The sequence below is a fragment of the Notamacropus eugenii genome, chromosome 2 (assembly GCF_028372415.1).
Source record: "Notamacropus eugenii isolate mMacEug1 chromosome 2, mMacEug1.pri_v2, whole genome shotgun sequence".
NCBI classification, from domain to species: Eukaryota; Metazoa; Chordata; class Mammalia; order Diprotodontia; family Macropodidae; genus Notamacropus; species Notamacropus eugenii.
The window spans coordinates 243,645,505-243,670,571 of record NC_092873.1 but is presented as its reverse complement, the minus strand read 5'-3'; the positions used below and the strand labels follow the sequence as shown (position 1 = coordinate 243,670,571).

Sequence of the window (25,067 nt, the reverse complement as noted above, 5' to 3'; positions counted from 1 at the left end):
GTCAGCAAACACAGATTTAATTGCTAGAGAGAAGTGGGTGCCAAAGGCAACCAAGTTAGAATATAAATTCATCTATAAAATCATATAAAAAAGAATGATCAATAGCTATGAGCAGTATTATAAAGTCAAGAGAAGTAGTAAAGGGAAAGACTAGTATATAGACAACTTAGCAAGACATCCAACTAAACAAAGCTACCCCAAGGGTAGTCAAGGATGAAAATGGAAGGAGTACATAGAGAAGAAAAAAGAAGAAAAGATTTGAAAAAAAAATGTTACAAAATGTTTCTTCCATCAGGGTTAATAGAGCCAAATACTTGGACCCTAATATCATGGTCCCTGAGGCACTTATTGGAAAGGTAGGAATGATAACAGAGAGAACAAAGACAGAAAAAGCAACCAAATTGGACCAATTATATATAAAGGAGATCAGTGCTAAAGGTAATGAAATTACGAGGGCACTGAGGGAACCCACATGCCAGGTGTCTGAAGGAGATGATACCAAAGCCATGAAAAAGAATTAATACCTCCCACCAAAAAAACATCAATAACTATCAACCCATATGCCTTCTCTCATCTATACAAAATCTTCATGAGAGTCACATACAAGTTAAGAACATCCTTAATTAAAGTATTAGAAGAGAATAAATACGCCTTTGAAAATTATATACAACACTGGTCACATCTTAAAAATCTCAGTTAACTGAAAGCTGTAGGGGTCTATGAGATTCTATTGTGCTTATTATTTATTAATTACAAAAACAGAGAAAAAAGGAGGGGGGAGTATTTGATTCAGCAGAACATCTCTGTCTCCCATCCACATATCAAGATCTTTTAGGATTCCTTGGAAGATATAATAAAAGAAATAATGCTATTCAATGACCTTTTGATGATAAACATTAGGAAAGGTATAAAACAGGCAGATATATATGATTGTCAAAGATATCTGACACTGCAGTAGAGAAAATCCAGCATAGAATTCAGATCAAGAAGGGCTTCCCTGTGCCTGATGAAGTCCTCCACACACTCCTGTTTGTGGATTAAATTGAATAGATTGCAGTAAGCCCCAGGACATTTCAGAGACTCCTGAAATATATCTGCAATTACTCAAAGAAGTTTGCTCTTTCCATCCATATAAGAAAAAGTGGATAAAGATGTGGCTAGTTTATACAGTTGGTAGAGAGCTAGACTTGGAATCAGAGAGACCTGCATTCAAATTCTGACTCAGAAATTTACTAGCTGTGTGACCTTCAGGCTATTACCTCATCTGTAAAATTAGAATGGCCTGATCAGTTCTTTCCAGCTCTAAATCTCAGATTTCAATATGCATTTGGATGGCTGTCTCACAGAGTTTATCCAACACTATGTACATCTGGAATAAGTAGTACAAAGCGACAGTGAGCTGGGTCCAGAGTTGGAGGGGAGGAGAAGGGTGGGCTAGATTGTCTTAAGGAAATTGCAAAACTCTTCTACTGACCTCAAGTTTACCATGAAAGCAAAGACCCGTCTTTTCAATCTTATCATTTTGTCGATTTTGACATATGGTGATAATACGGAGCCCCATTGTTTCCAAATACCTTTCTAAGGAATATTAGCTCACAGAGGATAATGGAGAGGTACATCATGGGTGTGAGTAGGCTACAGGAACTCCAAAGAACAGTGGTAAAGGACATCCTCAAAGAATATAACAACAAGAAAAGAAGACAGTCAGGAGCAAGAGATGACAAGTGCCCAAGTGCTCCACCAGCAACCTTGTGATGTTAGGACAAAGTGAGGAAGACCTCTAGCACCTTGAGAAGGACCCTTTTGCAAACTTGTAGAAGGTCAGGGACCTTCTCAAGTCCTCTGTACCACCCTTCTCCTTTCTTAGCAGATGACCTCATCTTTTCTCTTAATGACACAATTGAGATCATCCATCATGATCTCCTTTTCTTCTCTACAAATCAAAACTCCTCTAGGTCTTCATCCATACTCATTGCCTTGGCTGTAACCTCTGAGAAAGAAGATGTGTTTCTCTTTCCCAATGCTAAACCCTCCACTTGTGTCCTTGATCACATTTCCTTTCCAAGTTGTTACTGCTCTCTCCCTCTTCAAATTACCTTGCAGTTGCTTACTTTTGTGTGTCATATCCTCCAAGTTAAATGTAAGTTCTTTGAAGACAGAGATTGTTTTATTTTTGTCTTTGAATGCCCAGAACTTATTATGGTGCCTTAAATATAGTAGAAACTAGGTAAATGTTTCTTCAGTTGAATTTGGAGGGAAGTGCCTAGTAGAGAGCCACCAGGCTCTATCCTTGACCAAATTCTTTTTAACATTTTTATTGAGGACTTGGATGAAGGCAGAAATGCATGTGTATAAAATTTGGGGATATTGTAAAGCTTGTAGGAATAGTTAATACATTAGATGAGCAGTTCTCAAGGTATTGTCTAAGGATCCCTGGGGGTCATAGGATCAGCAAGGACAAAACTATTTTCATAATAATACCAAAATACTTAATCTCTAATACAGCAAATAGATATGCTCTCATAAACAAAAGCTCTTTGGGAGAGAAGGAAGTTTTAAGAGTTTAAAGGAGTCTTACTAATACATTGTTGTAGACTTGTGAACTGATCCAACCATTCTGGAGAGCATATTTGGAACTATGTCCAAACACCAATCAAATGGTGCATCCCTTTGATTCAGCAATACTGCTACTAGGTCTATATACCAAAGAGATCATTAAAAAGGGGGAAAGGACCTACATGTACAAAAACTCTTTTTGTGGTATCAAAGAATTGGATATCGAGGGGATGCCCATCAACTGGGGAATGACTGAACAAGTTGTCGTATATGGATATAATGGAATATTAATGTGCTGTAAGAAATAACAAGCAGGCAGATTTCAAAAAAACCTGGAAAGACTTACATGAGCTGATGAAAGGTGAAGTGAGTAAAGAACCAGAAGAACGTTGTACACAGTAACAGCAACATTGTGTAATGATCAACTATGACTGACTTAGCTCTTTTCAACAATACCTGGATCCAATACAATTCTAAAACACTAATGATGAAAAATGCTATACAGATCCAGAGAAAAAAATGATGGAGTCTGAATGCAGATCAAAGCATACTATTTTCACTTTACCTTTTTTCATAATTTTACATATATCATTGATGTGATCATTGCAAAATATTCTTCTCCAATGCATTAAATGAACCTGAAAAAGAATATTAATTGATGCTATCCTAGTTTAAGCTCTCAAATGTATGTGAAAGAAGCAAGGTTACATATTTAAACATCCTTCCAAACCAGAATTTTTTTTACCAATTAAGGCTAGTCTTCACCCACTCTGACTCCAATCTCACCCCAACTAGTACAAATTAGTAAAGCTTTATTAAATTATATTTTAAAATACTAAACAGAAACAACTGTTCACTTACTTGTTTCCTGTTTTCTTCCTGTTTGCTCATTTCCTGTATTCTGTCCAATACATCTTCCTTTGAAGGCTTAACCATCATTGAATTTCTACTCAGAAGGTCTGCAATTTGTTCCATGAATAAACAGAAACGGCTCTGAGAGGTCTTTGCTTCCTCCATACTGTTCTTCAAACTCTCCTCTATTTCACAGGAATTTTTCTTCAGGCGGCTCAACTCCTTCTTAGCGGCATCCCAGGCCCTCTGGCCAATAGCTAATCTTTCTTGTAAGATCTTGATTTCCCTCTCAAAACTCTGTTTTGCTTCTATGGCACTGGTCAGGTCCTAAAGAAAGATAAAATGGGGTAGTGTAGGAAATGATGTCTTTGAATAAAGAAGACAAGGCAGAAAGCAAATATTAGGTGATATTTTAGATGCATACCCCCACACAAAACTGTCCTGAACAATGTCATTTCTTATTAACTATCCTCATGAGATGTAACATCATTCAGCCAATGGTGTGATTGTTCCTCCAGCATTCCTCATCATCTCTCGCTGACCAAATTCAAGCTGTTGTCAAAGTCTATCAATTTCACGTTTCCAACATCTCTTAAATACACCCTCTTTCCTCCTCTGATACTGCTATCATCTTGGCGAAATCCCCCATGACCTCATGCTTGGAGAGCTACCATAACCTGCTCGTGGATCTGTCTGCCTCAAGTCTCTTCCCACTTCACTCTATCGTCCATTCAGCAACTAAAATGATTTCCTAAAATTCAGGTCAAATCACGTCATCCCCCTACTCAATAAACTCCAATAGCTTCCTATTCCTTCTAGGTTCAAATACAAAATGATCTTTTTGGCATTCAAAACCCATTAGAACCTAGACCTTTCCTATCTTTCCAATCATCCTACACCTTTCTCTATAACATACTCTTCAGTCCAATGACTCTGGGCTCCTGGCTATTCCATAAACAGGACACTCCATCTCCAGGAATTTTCTTTGGCTGTCCCCCATGCCTGAAACACTACCTTCTCCCCTGACTATAGATCTTCCTGATTTCCTTTAAGTCCCAAATGAAATCCCACCTTCTACAGTAAACCTTCCATGACCCCTCTTCCTTCTTTTTAATGATTTCTTATTTATTCTGCATATTGCTTGTTTGTACATATTTGTTTGCTTGTTGTCTCCTCCATTAGATTGTAAGATCCTTAAAGGCAAGGATAGTCTTCTGGCTCTTTTTGTGTCTTCAGCACTTAGTATACTATCTGTCATATAGTAGGTACTTCATAAATGTTTATTGAATTGAATTACTTGTTGAAAATACGAAACTAACTAACCCTAGGAATGTGGTTTGATCTGAACTCACGGTTTCCTGCAAACAAATGGGGAATGGAGGTACAATGTGCATGTATTAGGTGCACCAATTCATTTACTTTGATTATTAAGGACAAAAAATTTAGGGTGAGAGTTTTCTTCTATCCCTTATCCAAATTAGTCTACCTTTTCTTCCTAAAGCACAGTTAATATTCCAGATGCAAAGAATATGTCAGGTAAATTAGGAATTAAAAAAAAGAATCAAATCAAAATTAACAAGCATTTATTACTATGATAAATAGGGCACTGGGGAAGAAACAGTTTTAGATAGAAAGTGGTCCCTACCCTCAAGCAACTTAGAGTTTCAGTGGTGGTTGTTGTCCTTCATTCTTGAAGAGGACCAAAATGACACCATCAAGACAAAGTCAAGATTCAAAGTGTCTGACAGTGGCTCATCAGACCAATACAAGCTTGGAATGCTCTACCACAGACTGGGTACAGATAGTCTGTGTGAACATTTGGGGTGGATAATCCAAATTTGTGCATCCTACATTTCCTTTGTGCTGTCTCAATTCTGCTTTGCTCATACAGCACAGCACCCTTTCTGATATGGGCATACCATGCTGAGTGGTCCTGTGCTGGTGTCTCCCATGTCACACAATCAAAACCAAAGTTGTTAAAAGAGACCCTGAGAGCGTCCTTGTATCACTTCTTCTGACCACCATGTGATCAGCTGCCCCCTGCAAGTTCTCCGTAAAATAGTTTTTTTGGCAAGAGTACATTTTGCATTTGAACAACATGGCCAGCCCATCGGAGTTGCCTTCTCTGAAACACAGTTTGAATGCTTGGCAGTTTAGGTTGAGTAAGGCCCTCAGTGTCTGGTACCTTATCCTGTCAGGTGATCTTCAAAATCTTCCTAAGAGAGTTCAAATGGAAGCGATTCAGTTTCCTGGCATGGCACTGGTAGACTGTCCATGTTTCACAAGCATATAACAATGAAGTCAGCAAAACAGCTCTGTAGAACTTCAGTTTGGTAGTCAATCTAATACCTCTTCTCTCCCAAACCTTTCTTCTGAGCCTCCCAAACACTGAGCTAGCTCTGGCAATGCGTGCATCAACCTCATTGTCAATGTGTACATCCCTGGAAAGTACGCTACCAAGGTAAGTGAACTTATCCACAGCATTCAAAACTTCTCCATTTGTTGTAATTGATGGTTCCACATATGGATGGTGTGGTGGGGGCCAGTGGAGCACCTGTTTTTGCTTGGTGTTAATTATTAGGCCAAAATTAACACAGCCAGCAGAGAATTCATCCATACTTTGTTGAATCTCAGCTTCAGAAGAAGCTGCATTGAGTGCACAATCATCTGCAAACAGAAAATCAAGCACCAACACTCTTCCACTTTGGTCTTGGCTTGTAGCCTTTTCAAATTGAAGAATTTACCATCAGTACAGTAGCTGACCTTGATGTCTTGTTCATCCTCATTGAAAGCAATTGACAACATGGCTGAAAATATTATGCTAAAAAGCATGGAGCAAGCACACAGCCCTGTTTCACTCCATTGGTGACTGGGAAGGCACAAAAGCATTGTCCACTATCCAGAACCCTGGCAAACATGCCATCATGAAATTGACGTACAATACTGATGAACTTCTATGGGCAACCAAATTTTGACATAATTTTCCATAAGCCCTCACAACTAACAGTGTCAAAGGCCTTGGTCAGATCTACAAATGTTGTGTATGGACCTCTGTTCCACTCCTGGCATTTCTCCTGGAGTTGTCAGGCAGCAAACACCACATCAATTGTTCCTTGGCCCTTTCTGAAGCCACACTGGCTCTCAGGTAGATGACCATCTTCCAGGTGAAGGATCAGCCTATTAAGGAGGACTCTAGCAAGAATCATGCCAACAATGACCAAGATAGAGACCCCCCCCTACAATTGCTGCAAGACAATCTATTTCCTTTACCTTTACAGAGATGGACAATGGAGGCATCCTTGAACTCCTGGGGGTAACCTCCTCTTGCCATATAACCTGGAAAATTTCAATCAGCTTTTGTATGAGCAATGGTCCCCCTACTTTGTAAATCTCAGTTGGAATAGAATCAACACCAGGTGCTTTCCCACATGAAAGGAGCCTAATGGCACTCAAAACTTCTTTTTCAGTTGGAAGTTCAGCTAAGGAGGGATTGACTTCAACCTGAGATAAATGGTCAATGGCCTCAGCATTGACTGATGATGGTCTGTTGAGAACACTACTGGAATTGTTCAGTCCATCTCTCTAGGATCATGTTCTTATCACTTATCAATGTTGTTCCATCAGCACTGTGTAGTTGTGATGCACTCATAGGTTTTTGGTCCATAAATAGCTTTCAGGGAGTCATAAAAGTGCTTCGGACTGTTACTATCAGCACAAAACTGAATTTCGTCTGCCTTCTTACTGAGCCAGGAATCCTGCATCTCCTTAAGCTTTGTTTGTACTTTGTTTTTGATGGAATTAAATGCTGCCTTCTTAGAGATGGATGAATTATCCTGCTGATAAATCCTCAGAGTTCTTGTTTTTCATTTAGCAGCTTCTGAATTTCCCCATCATCTTCATCAAACCAGTCTTGGTGTCTGCGAGTGTTGTGACCCAGAGGAGCAAATGCAGTGCTGTACACCAAATCCCTGAAGGCTGCCCACTACTTTTCTGCTCTACTACTTTTCTGCTCCACTGTTGCCAACTGTGTGTTGGCTCAACTTTCCTGCCAATTTAGCAACAAATTGTTCACGCTCAGAGAAGAGCTCTAATTTGTTGACATTAATTCTTCTGGTATTCATTTTGTATTGGGGGCAGCACTTTTGATGAATGTGAATATTTAGCTTAGAAAGGATAATATCATATTCCAAGCCCTTCAATCCCTTAGTGTAGAAGCTGCTAAAACCTGTGTTATCCTGATTGTATTTCCACAATATTTGAATTGTTTCTTTCTAGCTGATTGTAATATTTTCTCCTTGACCTGGGAACTCTGGAATATGGCTACAATATTCCTCAGAGTTTTCCTTTTGGGATCTCTTTCAGGAGGTGATTGATGAATTCTTTCCATTTCTACTTTACACTCTGGTTCTAGAATATCAGGGAAGTTTTCCTTGATAATTTCTTTGAAGATGATATCTAGGCTCTTTTTCTGATCATGGTTTTAAAGTAGACCGATAACTTTTAAATTATTTCTCCTGGATCTATTTTCCAGATAAGTTGATTTTCCAGTGAGATATTTCACATTGTCTTCTATTTTTTCATTCTCTTGGTTTTGTTTTATAATTTCTTGGTTTCTCATATAGTCATTTGCTTCTATCTGCTCCATTCTGATTTTTAAAGAACTATTTTCTTCAGTGAGTTTTTGAACCTCCTTTTCCATTTGGCCAGTTCTGCTTTTTAAAGCATTCTTCTCCTCATTGGCTTTTTGGACCTCTTTTGTCATTTGAGTTAGTCTATTTTTAAAGGTGTTATTTTCTTCAGCATTTTTGGGGGTATCCTTCAGCAAGTTATTAACTCACTTTTCATGATTTTCTTGCATCGCTCTCATTTCTCTTCCCAATTTTTCCTCCACCTCTCTTACTTGATTTTCAAAATCCTTTTTGAGCTCTTCCATGGTCTGAGACCATTGCATATTTTTTTTGAGGTTTTGGATGCAGAAGCCTTGACTTTTATGTCTTCCTCTGATAGTATGCTTTGTTCTTCCTCATTTGAAAGCTTAGAAGAGAATACTTTTTCACCAAGGAAGTAATCTTCTATAGTCATTTTTTTCCCTTTTTGAGGCATTTTCCCCACTTGAGTGTTTTGAGTCCTTTGTCAAGTGTAGGGTATACTGCCCTGGGCATCAGAGGTTTTGTGCAGCTGTTCTCTGAGATATCTCTAGGGACCTGTAAGTTCTTGGTTCCTCCAAGATGGCACAATCAAGGGAGAGGAGTTTACTTCTCTCCTGGCCTGCACTCTAGTCTATGAGCAACCACAAGTACTCTTTTCTGCCCTGGAACCGCGAGTAGGGTTTCCTCTCCACAACCACCACCAGCTCTATCATGCCAGCACCAGTGCTCCTCCTCACCCCAGGACCACCACTCAGGACTGAGGTTCAGATCAACTGTTCAATTCCCCCAGGGTCTTTAGACCAAGGGGTCCAAAAGTGGATATGTTGCTGCAGTGTCTGCCACTGCCCTGGGGCCAGGGCCTTACCATGTTCCCCTCTCACCCAAGTGAAAGAGCTTTCTTACTGATGCTTGAACCTGTCTTTGGCATTTCTGGATTGAGAAATCTGGGAAGCACAGCTGCTACCCATGATTCTGTGCCCTGAAGCCTGCTCCAGTCCTCTCTGTGCTGCAGGGCCCAGACTGGGCTATACTCCACTCCCAGCCCAGTGTGACAGACCTTTCCTGTCAGCCTTCCAGGCTGTCTTGGGCTGAAAATCTGTTTCACTCTGTCATTTTGTAGCTTCTGCTGTTCTAAAATTTGTTTAGAGTCATTTTATAGGTATTTTATGGGCTGTGGGGGGAGAGCTAGAGCAGGTCAATTCTTCTACTCCAACATCTTGGCTCTACCCTCCCATGACTAGACAATCAAGGCCTGACAGATCATAGCCTGTGATTTTCATCATCTGCCCTCCTACTTTATAGAAGTAGGTGTCCACTGGAGAATTTGATGACAACTAACATTTACAGAGTACTTTATAAAGTTTCCCTCATATTCCACCTATACTAGCTTCTTTGCACCTCAGATCATCCCCTTCGGTGTAGCTACTACAGGTGTTATCCCCATTTATACAGTTGGAAAAACTGAGGTTCAGAGAGATTGTGTGATTTATCTATTCACAGACATGCAACTAGTGAGAGTCATGCACTTTAAACCTAGGTCTTCCTCACTTCAAACCTAGCACTATTCCACTACAACTCATTGCCTCTCTTTGAAAATACTTTCCCCATACTAAGAGATTAGAAAAATAAGAAATGATATGTGAAATAAATTGGTTCAAAGTAGGAGATGTAAAAAATTTGTTCTGAATATTATGGGAGATAGACTATCAGATGATTTACTGGACTGATATATATTTCTCTCTCTCTCTCACACACACACACACACACACACGCATATACATACACTCAAATACACAAATTGATTTTTAAGTCAACTAAATTCTATATGCTGATGTAAAAGGAAATTCAAAAAATAGATGAGCAGTTAAGGTACCTGCATCCCAGGGGTAATAACTGAACTAATTATAGAATCCATTTCTAAAAATGCCTTGCCTTCATTTCCCCTTTGCCATTCTAAAGCAGTCCTCTCAGAGAAGTCCCACTGTGACTACTAATTAAATTATGTGTAGTAAAGTAAAAAAAACCAAGGATACTGTTTCACAATTAGAATATTTCAACAGTTTGCAGATTTAGTTTCATCAGGAAACATGATGGATGGTTTATTATAGTCCCCAGCTTAAGCAGTAACAAATTTACTGAAATATACTAAGATAAAATGGGGGAGCAGGAGAAAGTGATCAGAATATTGAGATTACCAGTTAGGTAGGCTAAGAAAACAAATTTACATCCAATCACCCTAGAGTTTCAAATACAACATCAGTATGCAATAAGGGACTTTTATTAAGGGGAGAAAAAAATCAGTTGGGATACAAAAATGGGCAGTTTTGTATGGTCACCCAAGTGATTCACTCAACAAGTCTGAGTAACCATAGAAAAACATATATTAAGCTTATACTATGTGTCAGACATATTTCTATAGCACTGAATAGTTTTCAAAGAACTTTAATCAAACAACTGTATAAACTAAATAGAATAAGGAATACCCCTGTTTTACAGATGAGGAAAGGGAGGTTCAGATAGGGTAAATGAATTATCTGAAGTCATATAGCTAGTAAATGGTGAAACTACAACTCAAACACAGGTCCTCTGACCTTAAATTGGTTGCTCCTTCTACTTGATTTATTTTTTTTTCTTTTCTATTCAAAGGGGCCATCCCCTGATGACTTCTTAAAGAGACTTATTCACTGAATGGGCATTACTTCACTTAAAGTGAGTACCTGAAAAAGCCTTAGACTAAAAGGCTTCCATTGCATCCTGGGCCATCTCCAGTCATCCTGATGAATATCTGGTCACTGGATCCAGATGGCTTAGGAGGAGAAAGTGAGGCTGGTGACTTGCACAGCCCTCCCTCACTCAAAACAAAGTCAAGTGCAAGTCATGTCATCATTACTCTGAGGTCATGGTCGTCTTCAAAAATGAAGGACGAACATAACAACCTGTTCTTTCTGCTATATACCTCATTGCCTTTCATCAGACTAATGATGCTATTTACAAAAATCCCACAGAATATCCTAGCATCTAGTTTAATGTTGTATGTTATAGACTCACCGATAGTTAGAAGCTTGATCAACAAACAACCTTTACTAGAAAAATAATGAATATAGAAAAAATTTCAAATCCCAAATAAGACAGTATGCTGTTATTTGACTGGCTTAATGACAAAGGCCTATGTAATCCTATCAAATCCTGTGCTTGGTTCGGTACATGAAAAGATATGAATCCAAAGCTGTATGATCCTCACAGAGTTGCTTTGACAAGTGCCATGTAAATCTCAGTGTTATAGAAATGGTTATTGGGGCAGGTAAATGGCACAATGGATAGATCACCAACCCTGAAGTCAGGAGGACTTGAGCTCTAATCTAGCCTCAGACACTTGACACTTACTAGCTGTGTGACCCTGGGCACTTAATCCCAATTGCCAGGGAGAGGGAGAGGGAAATGGAGATGGAGAAAGTGAAGGAATGAGGGAGGGAGAAGGAGAAAGAGAGAGACAGAGAGAGATAGAGAGAGACAGAGAGAGAGAGAGAGAGAGATATGAGTTATTACTGTTAACCCATACTACATGCGGCCACCAATCCCAGACATGGTAGACTCAGATATAATTTGAGGCTCTTGCCCCCAACTACAGAAATTCTGGAAATTTCACTGTCTGGATTATTTTGCTCCCACCAAGGTAGCTCTTAGTTTTCCATTAAACACTCAGGATGAGTACAGGACAAGTTTTGTTCAAGCCAAGACTAGATGGAGACTAGATATGCACTAGAACCTATGGTCATAAAAATTCTTCCCTCAACTGATGGACTCTGAATGCAGATCAAAGTCTATTTTTTTCACTTTATTCTTTCTCATTTTTCTTTCTCCTTCTGATCTATTTCCTCTTCCACAACTATAATGAATATGGAAATACATTTTACATGATAGCATATGTATAAACTATATCAAATTGCCTACCATTTTCAGAAGAGGGGAGGGGAAGGAGAGAGAGAAAAATTTGGAACTCAAAATCTTGCAAAGATGAAAGCTAAAAATTTTCTTGATATGTAATTGTGGCAAAAAATAAAATACTATTTAAAGCAAAAAAAAAAATTCTTCCCAAAGAAATCTCTATAGATCTTCCAACTTATAACACTGAGTAGTTTAGAGTTACTCAGAGTCATTTCTATCTCTTCTCTCAGTGAGCCTCACTTTTCTCACAGGAAAGGAAATAAAAGTAACTAGGAATCAGCCTCTCTAACCCAGACCTTTATAATTCAAACAACTCAGAGTATCCATTAAGGAAATAGCCTCGATTTGTTCTTTCACAACATTTTGAAATTCTTCATTGTGCCTTGGCACACATTTTCCCTGCTGGGCTAATCTCCCTCTAGCCCAGCGAGGGATGACAGGGTCAGAACTATGAGATGATAGATAGATGGATAGATAGATAGATAGACAGACAGACAGACAGACAGACAGATATACATATATTTATATACCTAACATACATATGTATATGTGTATGTATATATATATAGATATAGATATAGATATGTTACTCTAATTAGAATGCAAGTTCCTTAAGAGAGTTATCTTAACTTCCTTGGCAATGCCTGATATACAGTAAGCACTTAAAAAATGCTTTTCTATACATGTATATCCATGCATGTATCATATTAGCATACTGTGTGACTATGTATGTACATATATATATATACACATACACACACACACACACACACACACACACACACACAAATATATCCCTGAGTCATTGATAGATTAGAACCACCCTCCTGAATGATCAATGCCTGCAGCAGAGTAGGTAGAATATTCAGTTATAACGGATGAAGAGGGTGTAATAGCTATGCTGGAGATGATCATACAAATGGACATTCAGGGAACAGTGATGTAAAACACATCTTCCTACTCCAGAAATGATCACACAGTAACAATAAACTCCTGCTTCGCAGGGTTGTGGTGAGGATCAAATGAACTAATGTGTGGATCTCTTTGCAAACCTTAAAGCACTATGAAGATGATGGCTATTATTAGTGCTATCATTATTATTATTAGTAATTATTATTATGCATCCCTTAGGATCAGGGCATACTACCTTTGGAGTAAAATCACAGTTTCTACTTTGAAGACCACTGTTCTAGGTTATCTTCATATCAAAATAAGGCATTGAAGTGAGGGGTTCATTTATAAATCCATTACATTTTAAATATTTTTAAAACAAGGTATAACCCTAATACAACATGAATCATTATTACACAGGTCTGGATATGCTATGGGATCAAATTATGTCCTCAAAATATGATGACTATATAAGGTAGGGTTAGATGGAATTTGGCCTTTGGAACATTTTCTAAAATTGTCTATCAGTTGACCACTTCTTTCCCCATAGTTAAGATCAACAAATAGTACTGTGTGTACATTCAAAAGTTCCCAAGGCAAGATGTAGGTCCAGATGTCCTTCATAGGTCCTTGGGAGAAAACTCTAGGCAAATTGTTAGGAGGTAAGTTTTGGCAGTGAAGTCCATGTTTATAGAATGAAGCCCTGAGCACCTAGGCAGGGATGGGGAGAATGAGTGGCAGGGAGTCAGGACAGGTGATAGAGAAAAAAGCTATAGGACTTACATGTTTTAAAATGTTCTTTAAAATGTTCTACTTTTTAAAAAAGACAATTAAATAGAAAACCATGTTAATGTCTCTTTTAACCATAACTATGAGAGGCCATAACTTGGGCATCACTATTTACCTGATATAAGGAAATCCTGATTGCAGGCAAAATCCCTATGCAGAAATAAACAGCTTCTGGAATAATGATCTTGAAAACTTTAAAGTAACAGGAAACCTTGCCCCCATAGAAAGAAATTCTTAAGCCTCCTTTACTAGCCAGTTCCATTATCTAACCTAAATAAAAGTGCCAGAAAATTCTTCCATATGCCTTATCTACTCTCTTAAAATGTAGTTCACATTCAAAATCTCTTCATCCATCCTCAGTGAGGATAGGCAACATCTAGACAGAATTAAGAAACAGTATGATTGACAAGGACATGTTTGAAATCAAATATATCTAACTTTCTGGTCTATTGATTCTGACTTCCAGAATCTATAGAAACATGCATAGCTCCCATCAAATAAATTATTTTCTCAGTTTTAAGTTATCTTTAAAATAGGAAAGTATTAGCAATACTTTATTAATACATTAGTAATATGTATTCAGTAGTTTTATGTCTTTAATAATTATTTTCAAAATGTTTCATTATGACTACTGAAGCTATTTTTTAAAGAACAGCTTATTGTATCTTTGGTGTATTGTAAATAAAGTATCAGGGTTTAATAATTAGTAACAACATAGAAATGAGCTTACAAGAAACAATAAAACACAGGTCTGAAATTATTTCTAGGGCTGCTTTTGCTGCTGCAGTCACAGCACTTAGCTCATAAAGAAATTTTTTCTACCTTGAAAACAGAGCATTTAGAAAGACCTTTGAACACTCTCTCTATGAACATTTATAAGTCAGCCAAACTCTTTGATTATACTTTTTCTTACCGCCTTAACTCAGTGAATGAATGAGTACTTTAACATACAACACAAGTTTCTAGATGCTTGTAAAAATGCTTTTTTAAAAAAAAAAAAACAGATACTTTGGCAGAAATATCATCTGCTTGGACTCATCCTAAAGTCAAAAGTATTTGCAAAGCTGATGCAAGGTTGTATCACTCATTTATAAGCAAAGCATTGAAAGGAAAAAAATTGTGACTTTTTGGAAAGTGAGTTATTGAGACACTCTTTAGTAAGCACTTCATGCAGGCTGGCCTCCAAAATTGCATGTTTTTTGTGCAGTATAGAATACTTCCAAATCTGATAGTGGGAATAACTTAATAAATAAAAATAAATGAATAATCAAATAAAGTATTCATTGACTGGGGGCTATTTACTGGGTTTGCTGCAATGAATGGGTATTAAAAAAAACTGGTCAGTAGCAGATTTCTATCACCTAATGGCAGCAAAATACAAAGTTGGTTAGAAATCTAGTGACTATTAAAATTTCAAAATTTCCTAAATCAAATCTATAATCATTCAGGAGAATTGGCCCTATCTACATAGGAAAAATCAAGTGGATGAGAGGTGCAGACCATAATAAGTAACATAATGAACAGCTCATCAAGCTGGTCTATTAGTGGATATATCTTGGATAGGCACTGCAATTGGAAGATGAGCAGGGACCAAAATTGATGAGGGAGAAGAAAACTAGCTGGACCATCTTAGGAAAATTATACAGCAATTTTGATGACCCCATCTAGCTTCTTCCTAAAATAAAGACCCTTTTTTTTAACATCAATATTCTTCTATTGATGCTTTATGACTATGAGTCATAAATACCAATGTTTCTGAAGAATTAAAGTTGTACATCACCTAAAGGGCAATGGAGAATCTACAACACACTACTAATAAAGAATTGCATGGGAGGCATATTCAAATATTTATTTATTTTACAAGAGAAACAGTCCTGGCCCTCACCCTCCGTAAGGGTGAAACAACACAGATAACAGAAGCAAAGTAACACTAAGTAATTTCTAATAGGGAAGACAAAGGAGGAGGGATTGGGATGAGCTGAACCTTGAATGAAAATAGAAATTCCCTGAAGCAGAGAGGATCAAGGACCGTTCGCCAGGCATAGAGTCAGCCTATGCAAAAGCACAAAAGCTGAAGACAGAATTTTATGTATGGCAAAAAAGCAAATAGGTCAGTTTGATTGAGAAAATATGAAAGAAAGAAATATACAATAAGCTTGGAAAGTAGGCAGGAATCAGACTGGAGAAAGTTTTAAATAACAAAAAGAAGCATTAGCATCTCGTCCTAGAGACATGTGGAAGCCACTGGAGCAGCACAAAGTATGTCTATTACCAGATAAATGTATGACTGGAAAAGAAGATAAGTTGGTAATGTAGTGAGAGATAACGCATGGACAGTCCATGGAATCCACTGGTATCCACACAAGGTCAAGACATCCAGAGGAAGAACCTCATCATGTTGGAAGGACACTCTATGGAGGATTTATAGTGAGACATGAACAATATCTCATTGGACAGGATGAGAAGATACAATGAGATGCAGTCTCTACCATCGTAAAGAACGTACACACTAATGAAATCAGAGCTCCACTGAAGCAATGAATTTGAATTGAATATTGAAGGACCTTACTGAAAATACCCGTCAAAATCAACATTAATTGCCCATGGGGTAGGGGTGCAGGGAAGGATTAGAGATGCACAAGAGGAACGATGGTTGTAATTTTTGCTCACTTTAGGTCAAGTAGGACCAATGTCTACTTTTAAAAGGATTGAAATAATGGCAAAAAGCAGGCACAATCAATGTTAGAATGACTGTGGATTGGTAGAGCTATGAATTTATCCAATCATTCTAGAAAGTCATCTGATATTACACTAAGATAATGATTTAAAGTGTCAACATTCTTTGACCCAGAGAGTCCATTGTCAGCAATATGCCCATAGGAGATTAAAAATTAAAAGAAAGGTCCCATCTACACTAAAATATAAATAGCATCATTTCTTGTATTGGCAAAGAATTGGAAACAAATTAGATGCACATAGATTAGAGAATAGTTTAATAAATTAAGATATGAATGTAATATTGCTGTACCATAAGAAATAAGGAATATGAAGAATGTAAAAAAGCAAGAGAAAAATTAGGTGAAGGAAGCAGAACCAGCAAAATGATAGACACAGAAACTATAATGATGTAAAAGGGACGAACAATAACAATAAATCAAAAATACACCATGTAGAAGTGTGACCCTGAAGAAGAGATAAGAGAATGTACCAACCATTTTTCTTTTTTTTTTTTTTTTTGCATGGTTGGGTTGGGGGGAGCTATAGATGCGGAATATTATGTATGCCATTGGACTCAGTTGTTGTATTGGTTCACTTTGCTGAACTGCTTTTTTTAAATACCTTATTATCCCCATTTGCCCCCAGAGAAATTAAATTATTTACAAGGGTCACACAGGTGGTGGTAAATGAGAGAGGCAGGAGGATTCAAGCTCTCCTGACTTCAAGCACAGCATTCTTTCCATCATACCACATTGCATTTCACACTGCCCCTACTAAGCATCCATTGTGTTTGATGGAGTCTCATGGCCCCTGCTAGACCTACGATCCACAAAAGCAAAGGTTGTGCCCTATTCTTCCAACCCTCACAGCAGTTAGCACAGTGCTTAGCACACAGTAAGCTTTGTGACTAAAGGGCCAAAAGCAAGTTTGTTAGAAAGGGTGTGACATAACAGGAGTAAGAATTACTGATGAATTTTTATCATTCTATTAAGCAGTTAAATCTACAGTGATTTATAATTCCTTCTTTAAAAATTATTATGACATAAAATTTTTATTAATTTACATAAACATGCTCTTAATGCTTCAATGGGCCTTAGAGCCCAGACACCACATTTGGTGACTAGGTGAATACAAACTTACTTAGTCCCTTATGTCTAGCTGGCCCTAGGCCTCAAAACATCAAAGTTTCCCCTTTGCAATTTATCCATCAGTCTACTGGGAAGTTTTGCCACATGTCTGATGTCTCTATCCTATGTCTCAGTCTCTGTAGAAGATACCCAGAATACAAATCCCGTCCCTAGAAAAGTTAAATCCACGCATCTTTCTAACCCCTGCCTTAGGACAAAGCTGGCTTTATTGGTGAGTGAATGAATATGTTTACCTAATTTACTATGTCTAACAGGCAAAATCCCTCAGATAATCAGACCATGCTTCATTTACCTTCTCATCTTATCCAATCATTCAAACAGACCATCTTGTCTTCTGCCTGTTGTTTTGTACCTCTCCCTACTCATCTCCTGTCCTGCACACTTAATACCAGTTTATATGTATTGTCCTACTTTATTAGAACATAAGCTTCGTGAGGGCAGGAACTGTCAAATTTTTTGAATTGGTATTCCCAGTGTATAATACACTGCCTAGAATTTAGTAAATGCTTCTTTTTTACATACACACAACTATTCATTCTTTCATCCAATGGAGCTATGATCTCATCAACATGTGTATTCTTTCTATGGGTATAGATCAAAGCCCATTCATACCTTCTCATCCTGTGAGATTCCTTTCATGTTCTCCCAGAGATCCATTGTGCTAGAGCCCTTCCTCTAGGTATTTTCATACTTTGTGGTTATCAGAACAATCAGTCAAGAAGCATTTATTGTTACTATGTGTCAGACACATAGTAAAGAAAAACAAAACCATAGTTCCTACCCTTTAGGACTTCACATTCTAATGGGAAAGATAATGTGTGAATAACCAGCTAGGTACAAGACATGTACAGAGTAAACAGAAGCTCTCAGAGCAAAAGCTCTGGGAGGAAGGGGGTAATGGAAGGAACAGCCTCCTTCAGAAGATCAGATCTGAGTTAAGTTTTGAAGGAAGCCAGAGAATCAAAGAGGAAGAGGACAGGAGGGAAAGATTTCTAAACAATGAGGGGCAGTCAATGAAAAGAAGAATCTGGACATGAAGTTTCATATGTGAGGAGTATTAAGTCAACCAGTGTAGCCAGATCATAGAGTTGATGGAGGAGAGCAAACTATAAGAAGACTGGAAAGGTGGAAAGGGAACATACGATGAAGGATTTTAAACATGAAACAGAGGACTTTATATCTGATCTTGTGAGTAATAGGGAACCTCTGGTATTTACTGAGGGGGTAGGGAGAAAATGTTATACTCACAGTTAAGGAAGATCACTTCAGCAACTGAATGGAGGATGGATTGAAGTAAAGAGAGGCGAGACCAAATAAAAGACTATCAAGGGAATTCTGGGTCACATGAGTAACAAGATGGAGGACTAGACATTTCCTCGGATCTCTACAACCTCTCAAGCCTCTCCAAAATAGAAATCATATGCCAAAGATAAAGTGATCTTCATGGTCTAGAACAAGGATGGACCTGTGACCTCAAGGACATATGTGGCCTTCTAGGTCCTTGGGTATGGTCTTTTGACTGAGTCCAAGTTTTACAGAGCAAATCTTTTTATTAAGGGGATTTGTTCTATAAAGTCTGGATTCAGGCAAAGGACCGCACTTGAGGACCTAGATGGCCATATGTGGCCTCAAGGCTGAAGGTTCTACACCTCTGGTCCAGGATACCCAAAACCCAAAAGAAGGTTAAAAAAAATTAATCTAGTCCTCATTGACTCTAAGTTAATTTAGCACCCCCACACACACACCTTCCATACACTAGTGAAGCTAGACTAGCAGACCCAAGTAATTAACACACAGACCAACAACAAAAACTACCACCCCTTCATATCTTGGTCACCCTCTCCCTCTTTCCAGCATCACAGAGAATTCAGTTCCTTGGTATGGAAGTTTGCTCAGGCTATGGCAAAAAGCTAGCACCACAACAAATAACCCTGTGGCTGGCAAAGCACTGACCTTCTGGGAGGTAGGAGATGGAGGGAGACAACCCAGTATTATCAGTGCTGCGAAGCTTTCACCTGCTAGCACTGGAATGGAAAACCCCACCACACCAGGGTGGCAGCTCTCTGAATTGCTGGTGCCAAGTCAGAAAACTTAGGAGCAGAAGGAGCCAGATAGGACACCAGGACAGGATATTGTGTGCTGGGCAGGTGGGGAGAGGCAGGGACCAGTGGAGGAGAGATACTGTGAAGCACTTCACTGGGTAAGGGGGAAAGCACATTATCCAGCTGGAGCCACTTCTGACCACCCAAAGCATCACTTGGGGCAGAAGCTGGTGAACAATGAATTGCCCAGCATGGAAAGAGCTTTAGATGTTTCCCCAAAGAAACCACCATCAGAGGAGACACAGTCAAAAAGTGAATGGAGGATTATTAGAGGAGAGAAAAAAGAAAGATTGAAATTACCAAAGACCTCAAGAAGAAGAAAACTCAAAGAACCTGAACATTAAAAAGACAAATCACCAGGGAAAACATTAGCAACAGAAGCATATGTGTTCTCCAGATCTAGTAAATAAGTTCAGATATCTATGAAGAAATGTTGCAAAACAAAACGATCCAATACTTGATGAAAGAGAAGACCCTATGGAATGTAAGAACACAGAATCACAACACACTATTACTGAGTGGTTCAAAAGAGAAACGGAAAATATGAGAGCAGAATATATGGCCTGCACAGCCAAAATAATGAGCAGAATAGAAAAAGAAAAATCTGCAATGGCAAGTCTCATTGAGATTGAGAGAGAGAGAGAGACAGAGAGACAGAGAGAGAGAGAGAAAGGGACGGACAGGGAAAGGGAGAGGGGGGCAGGGGGAGGGAGACAGAGAGAGAGAGAGAGAGAGAGAGAGAGAGAAAGGGACGGACAGGGAAAGGGAGAGGGGGGCAGGGGGAGGGAGACAGAGAGAGAGAGAGAGAGAGAGAGAGAGAGAGAGAGAGAGAGAGAGAGAGAGAGAGAGAGAGAGAGAGAGAACAATAGATTGGAAATTCAAATATACAAAAGTGAAGGACAATCTAACAAAAGAAACAATAACATTAAAAGAAACTATGCTAACTATGCAAGTAAAACACGTTAATCTCAAAGACAGAATGCAGAGAAATAATTTAAGGATCACAGGTCTCCTAGAACGACAGGACAGGACAACAAACCTTAACATCATAATGAATGAAATAATACAAGTAAACTGGCCAGAATTTCTGGACACAGAAAATGAAATACTAATTGAAAGAATTCATAGATCACCTCCAGAAAAAAAAAAAAACAGTGGTTAAACTTATGATAAAATTCAGAAACAAGCTGGATAAACAATTAGAAGAAAGACGACGAAGGAAATGAAATTCAAATAATGCTAGGCTATTCTGCACACACCAGAAAATGCAAGTGGAGATAGAATAATGTATTACAAAGAGCAATGGAAGTCAAGATGCAGCTTAGGTTGACCTATTATGCAAATCTAAGCTTAACTATAAATGAACAAAGATGAATACTCAATAATAAAGAGGTGCCTGAAACATGTTTAGAGAGAAAACCATAACTGAAGAGGTTATTTACTTCTTGAACAACCCAAAAAAGATTTTGCTTTGGTGGGAGTGAGGGGAAAGTTCTGACCAGCTTCACTGAAGAACCCTCCTAGAAAATAGATGGTCTGTTAAGGGAAATGGGAACCTGGTGCTGGGTGTGGCTTAAGGGATTTGGGGCTTGAAAAATCTATTCAGGAAGGGAAGTGTGGAACTCCTGGGGGCAATTGAAACTTGAGGGAGTGGTACAGCATGAACCCAAGGAATAGATTTTTGAGGCAAATGAGGGAAAAGGGAGGGGAAAAGGAACCAGAGGAAGGTATAATAAATAATGAGCTGCCTAATCAGAAATACTGAGAGGAAAGGACCCTCCCATGCATCAGTATCCTCTCTAACACTTGAATAATTGGCTTTGCTTTGGAAGTGAGGCACAATGGAAAATAGGAATCCATGGGGCATCCATCCTTTCTAAAGGAGAGAGCCTAGAACAAATATCTTGGAAGTTCTGATTACATGAGGAATATAGAAAAAAGAGATCAGATAATTATCGGAGTCATAAATCAGAGAATGAAATTCCAGAGTAAATAGAAAGAAAGAATGGATAATGAAGAATGTTAGAGAAATCTTTTTGAAAAGGGGTGTAAAAAAAACAACTTTTTAAACTTATGAATAGGATTCGTTGAACAGGAGGAAAGGAAGGGAGAATTGGCCTAGACTGAGAGTGGGAGGGAAGGGTGTAAAGAAATATATAACCAGATATAAGTAGGAGGGGACAAGGAACTAGCAAAAACAAAACCAAAAGGTAAGAAATAACAAAAGAGGGAATAAGAGTGAGGGAAAGAGAGCCAGTGGGAACAGATACCTTTAAAAAAAAATTAAAGTAAAATAACTGAAGGAATATAGTACTATGTTTACAGCAGTAAAAGGGGGGGAATACAGTAGAGGCAGAGAGAGGAAAATATACCTTATTTCTATAACTTTAAATTTGAATGGGCTAAATAGTACAATAAAATGAAAAGCAGTTACAGAATGGATAAGAAAACAAAACCCTACAATTTGTTGCTTACAAGAAATACATTTTTTTAAAATAGTTTATATGTTTGTATGTTTGTGTGTACGTGTGTGTATGTGTGTATACAAAATTAAAATAAGGGGATGGGAAAACATTTACTATGTACCAAGTGAATATAAAAAAACAAGAGTTGAAATCATGCTATCTGATAAAGCAAAAATAAACACCTAAAAAAATAAAAGGGGGTAAATAAGGAAACTATATTATACTAAAAGGAACCATAAAAAAACAAACCAATATCAGGAATAAACTTAAATGCTACAAATGCTTTAGCCTTCAAGTTCGTAAAAGAAACATTATCTGACCTACAAGAAGACGTAAACAGCAACACAAAAGTAATAGGAGACTCCAATATGCCTTTCTCAGTTTTGGTTAACTTTGACAGAAAGATAAACAAAAGGTAAAATATGGAATTGAACAAACCATGGAAGAAACTACAGTTAAAAGACATATGGCATCTTCTAAATGAACAGCAAAAGAACATATGTATTTCTAAGCATTACATGAAACTTTTACAAAAACTGACCATGTATTAGGGCTCCAATATATTGTAAACAAATGTAAAAAGTCAGAAATAGCCCTTTACAAACCATAGCACAATAAAAATTGTAATTGATTCAGAGACCACAAACAGAAGACACAGACTCAAATGGAGACTTCACTAAGAAATCCTAAATGAGTGAGTCAAAGAACAAATCATAGAAACAATGAATAACTATATAAAAGAAAATAATAATGATGAAACAACATACCAAAGTTTCTGGGATACAGCTAAAGTCGTCTTTAGGGGTAAAATTGTATATCTACTACTAACATAGATAAAGAAAAGATAAAAAGAGAAGATTAATTGAATATGCATTTTTAAACATTAAAAAATCAACAAATACACAAATCTAAAATAAGCACAAAGAAGAGATAATCAAAATTAAAAGGGAAATGGGTAAATTAGAACAAAAAAGTCTTGAAATTGATTGATAAAATTAAAAGCTTGTTCTTTGAAAAAACTAATAAAATGTATAAGCTTTTGTTAATTGGATTAAAAAGAAGAGAGCTGAAAATCAGATCAATAAAACAGCAGTTGAAGAAGGTAAAAATCACAGTAAAACCAGAAGAAATAAAAAGAATAAACATAATATATTGTGCACAGCTATATGCTAACAAAACTAAGAACACCAAAGAAATAAATGAATACCTTCAAACATATAAAATACCCAAAATGTCAGAAGACCAGATAGAGATCTTAAATAGCCCAATCTCAGAAAATCAAATACATCTAGCTATAAAAGAACTATCAAAGGAAAAAAGAACTGGTCCTGATAGAAATTCTATCGGACTTTTAAAGAACAGTTATTACCTATACTTCACAAATTATTCTCAGAAATTGAGAAAGTAACCTACCAGAATTCTTTTATGAGACAAATATAGTGCTACTAACAAAATCAAGGAAAGATAAACACAGAAAGAAAACTATAGGTCAATATCATTAAAGAATATTGACTTAAAATTTTTAAGCAATATCCTGTCAAATGGACTACAGTGATTTATCCAAGAAATTCTTCATTATAATCAAGTGGGATTTATGCCAGGGATTCAAGAATGGTTCAATATTAGTAATACAATCAATATAATTAATCATATCAAGAACCAAAACATCCAAAACCACATGATCATCTCAACAGATGCAGAAAAGGACTCCTACACAGTATACCACTTCTATTCTAAAAAAAAAAAAATCTTAAAAAGAATCTGTAAAAATTACAATAATATACATAAAGGGGATAAGACTAATATTTCATATGCTGTAAGGGGGAAAGATTATTAGGTTTGGCAACTAAGTGAGTAATGTTTACTGCAGTAAGCTGTTTCAAGTGAATGATGAATTAAGAAATAAGACTACAGAGCCTTCAGATACTAGTAAAAGGAGAAAAAGAGAAGACACCTAGTGTAGATGGCTTTCTCAAGAAATTCAAGTGAGAAGGAGAGAAAAGGTATAGGACAATAACAGGAATGGTCTCATCAAGTGAGGGCTTTTTAAGGTTGAGAGGAGACATGGGCATATTTGTAGAAAGCAAGGAAGAAGCTAGTAGATAGAGAGAGGCAGAAGATTAGAGAGCAGGCATGAGAAAAAGAGAAATCTTCTGGAGAAGATAGGAGGGAATGTGGGATGTCATCAAGGATGGATTTGGCTTTGCAAGAAAAAGGGCTACCTCTTTAGCGATAGAGGAGGTAGTGGATAAATAAGTCTGCATAGTGCAAGATGAAAAGGAACAAGGAAAAGTGAATGATCTCAGTTTTTTTGGTGAAGTATGAAGCAAGGTTCTCAGTATGAAGCTGAGAGGGGAAAATGAGGGGTAAGGACCAGGAATCCTCACATTCGCTTTGGGGTCACACTCAAACCTGATTCTTTGGGATTCACAAACATACTATATAACCAGAAAAAACATTTGTATTATTAATTATATTAGTAAGTTCAAATAACTAGCATCGTGTTAGTTGGGTTTGTTGATATACACATCATTATTATGTGGGAACCAGTTCAAGAACAGTAGACAAGGTAACCTGCTCAATTCAGAGGTTATCATGTATATCATCAGTTCTCAGCCATCTTGAATCCCTTATCTGTAAATTTACAATAATAAGAAAAGAGGAAGTGCTAATGTGTTGTAGAACAATTCTTCTCTGGCCTACATCACACCACGCTCTACTTTGACTATCAACTCTACCTCCTCCCCACTGATAACTTGGTCTCTGCCCCTGGGTCCCTCAGTTCTGATAGGTAAGCATTTGTTTTATCTTGCCAGCTTCGTAGCTTCCTTGTCACTTCCTGTCTAGCTTCACATCACACCAATTGGTGGGTATCCTGCCTCTTCCTCCTTCCAGTTTCCCTTTAGGTTTTGCCTTCCTTCCTAGAATATAAGAATATAAGTTTCTTGATGG

The 25,067-nt window shown here is 37.6% G+C and overlaps 1 protein-coding gene across 4 annotated transcripts in view; it reads right to left on the bottom strand.

Moving 5' to 3' along the window:
• Nucleotides 1-25,067, bottom strand: part of CCDC170 (coiled-coil domain containing 170) — a 106,782-nt gene that overhangs the window by 47,472 nt on the left and 34,243 nt on the right. For all 4 annotated transcript variants that reach the window (XR_011974658.1, XM_072643713.1, XM_072643715.1 and 1 more), the window contains exon 6: nucleotides 3,418-3,735. Coding sequence is in view for 3 of the 4 variants with exons in the window: in XM_072643713.1 (XP_072499814.1) it covers nucleotides 3,418-3,735 (318 nt within the window). In the remaining variant the exon portion in view is untranslated. The remainder of the gene's footprint in view (nucleotides 1-3,417; nucleotides 3,736-25,067) is intronic.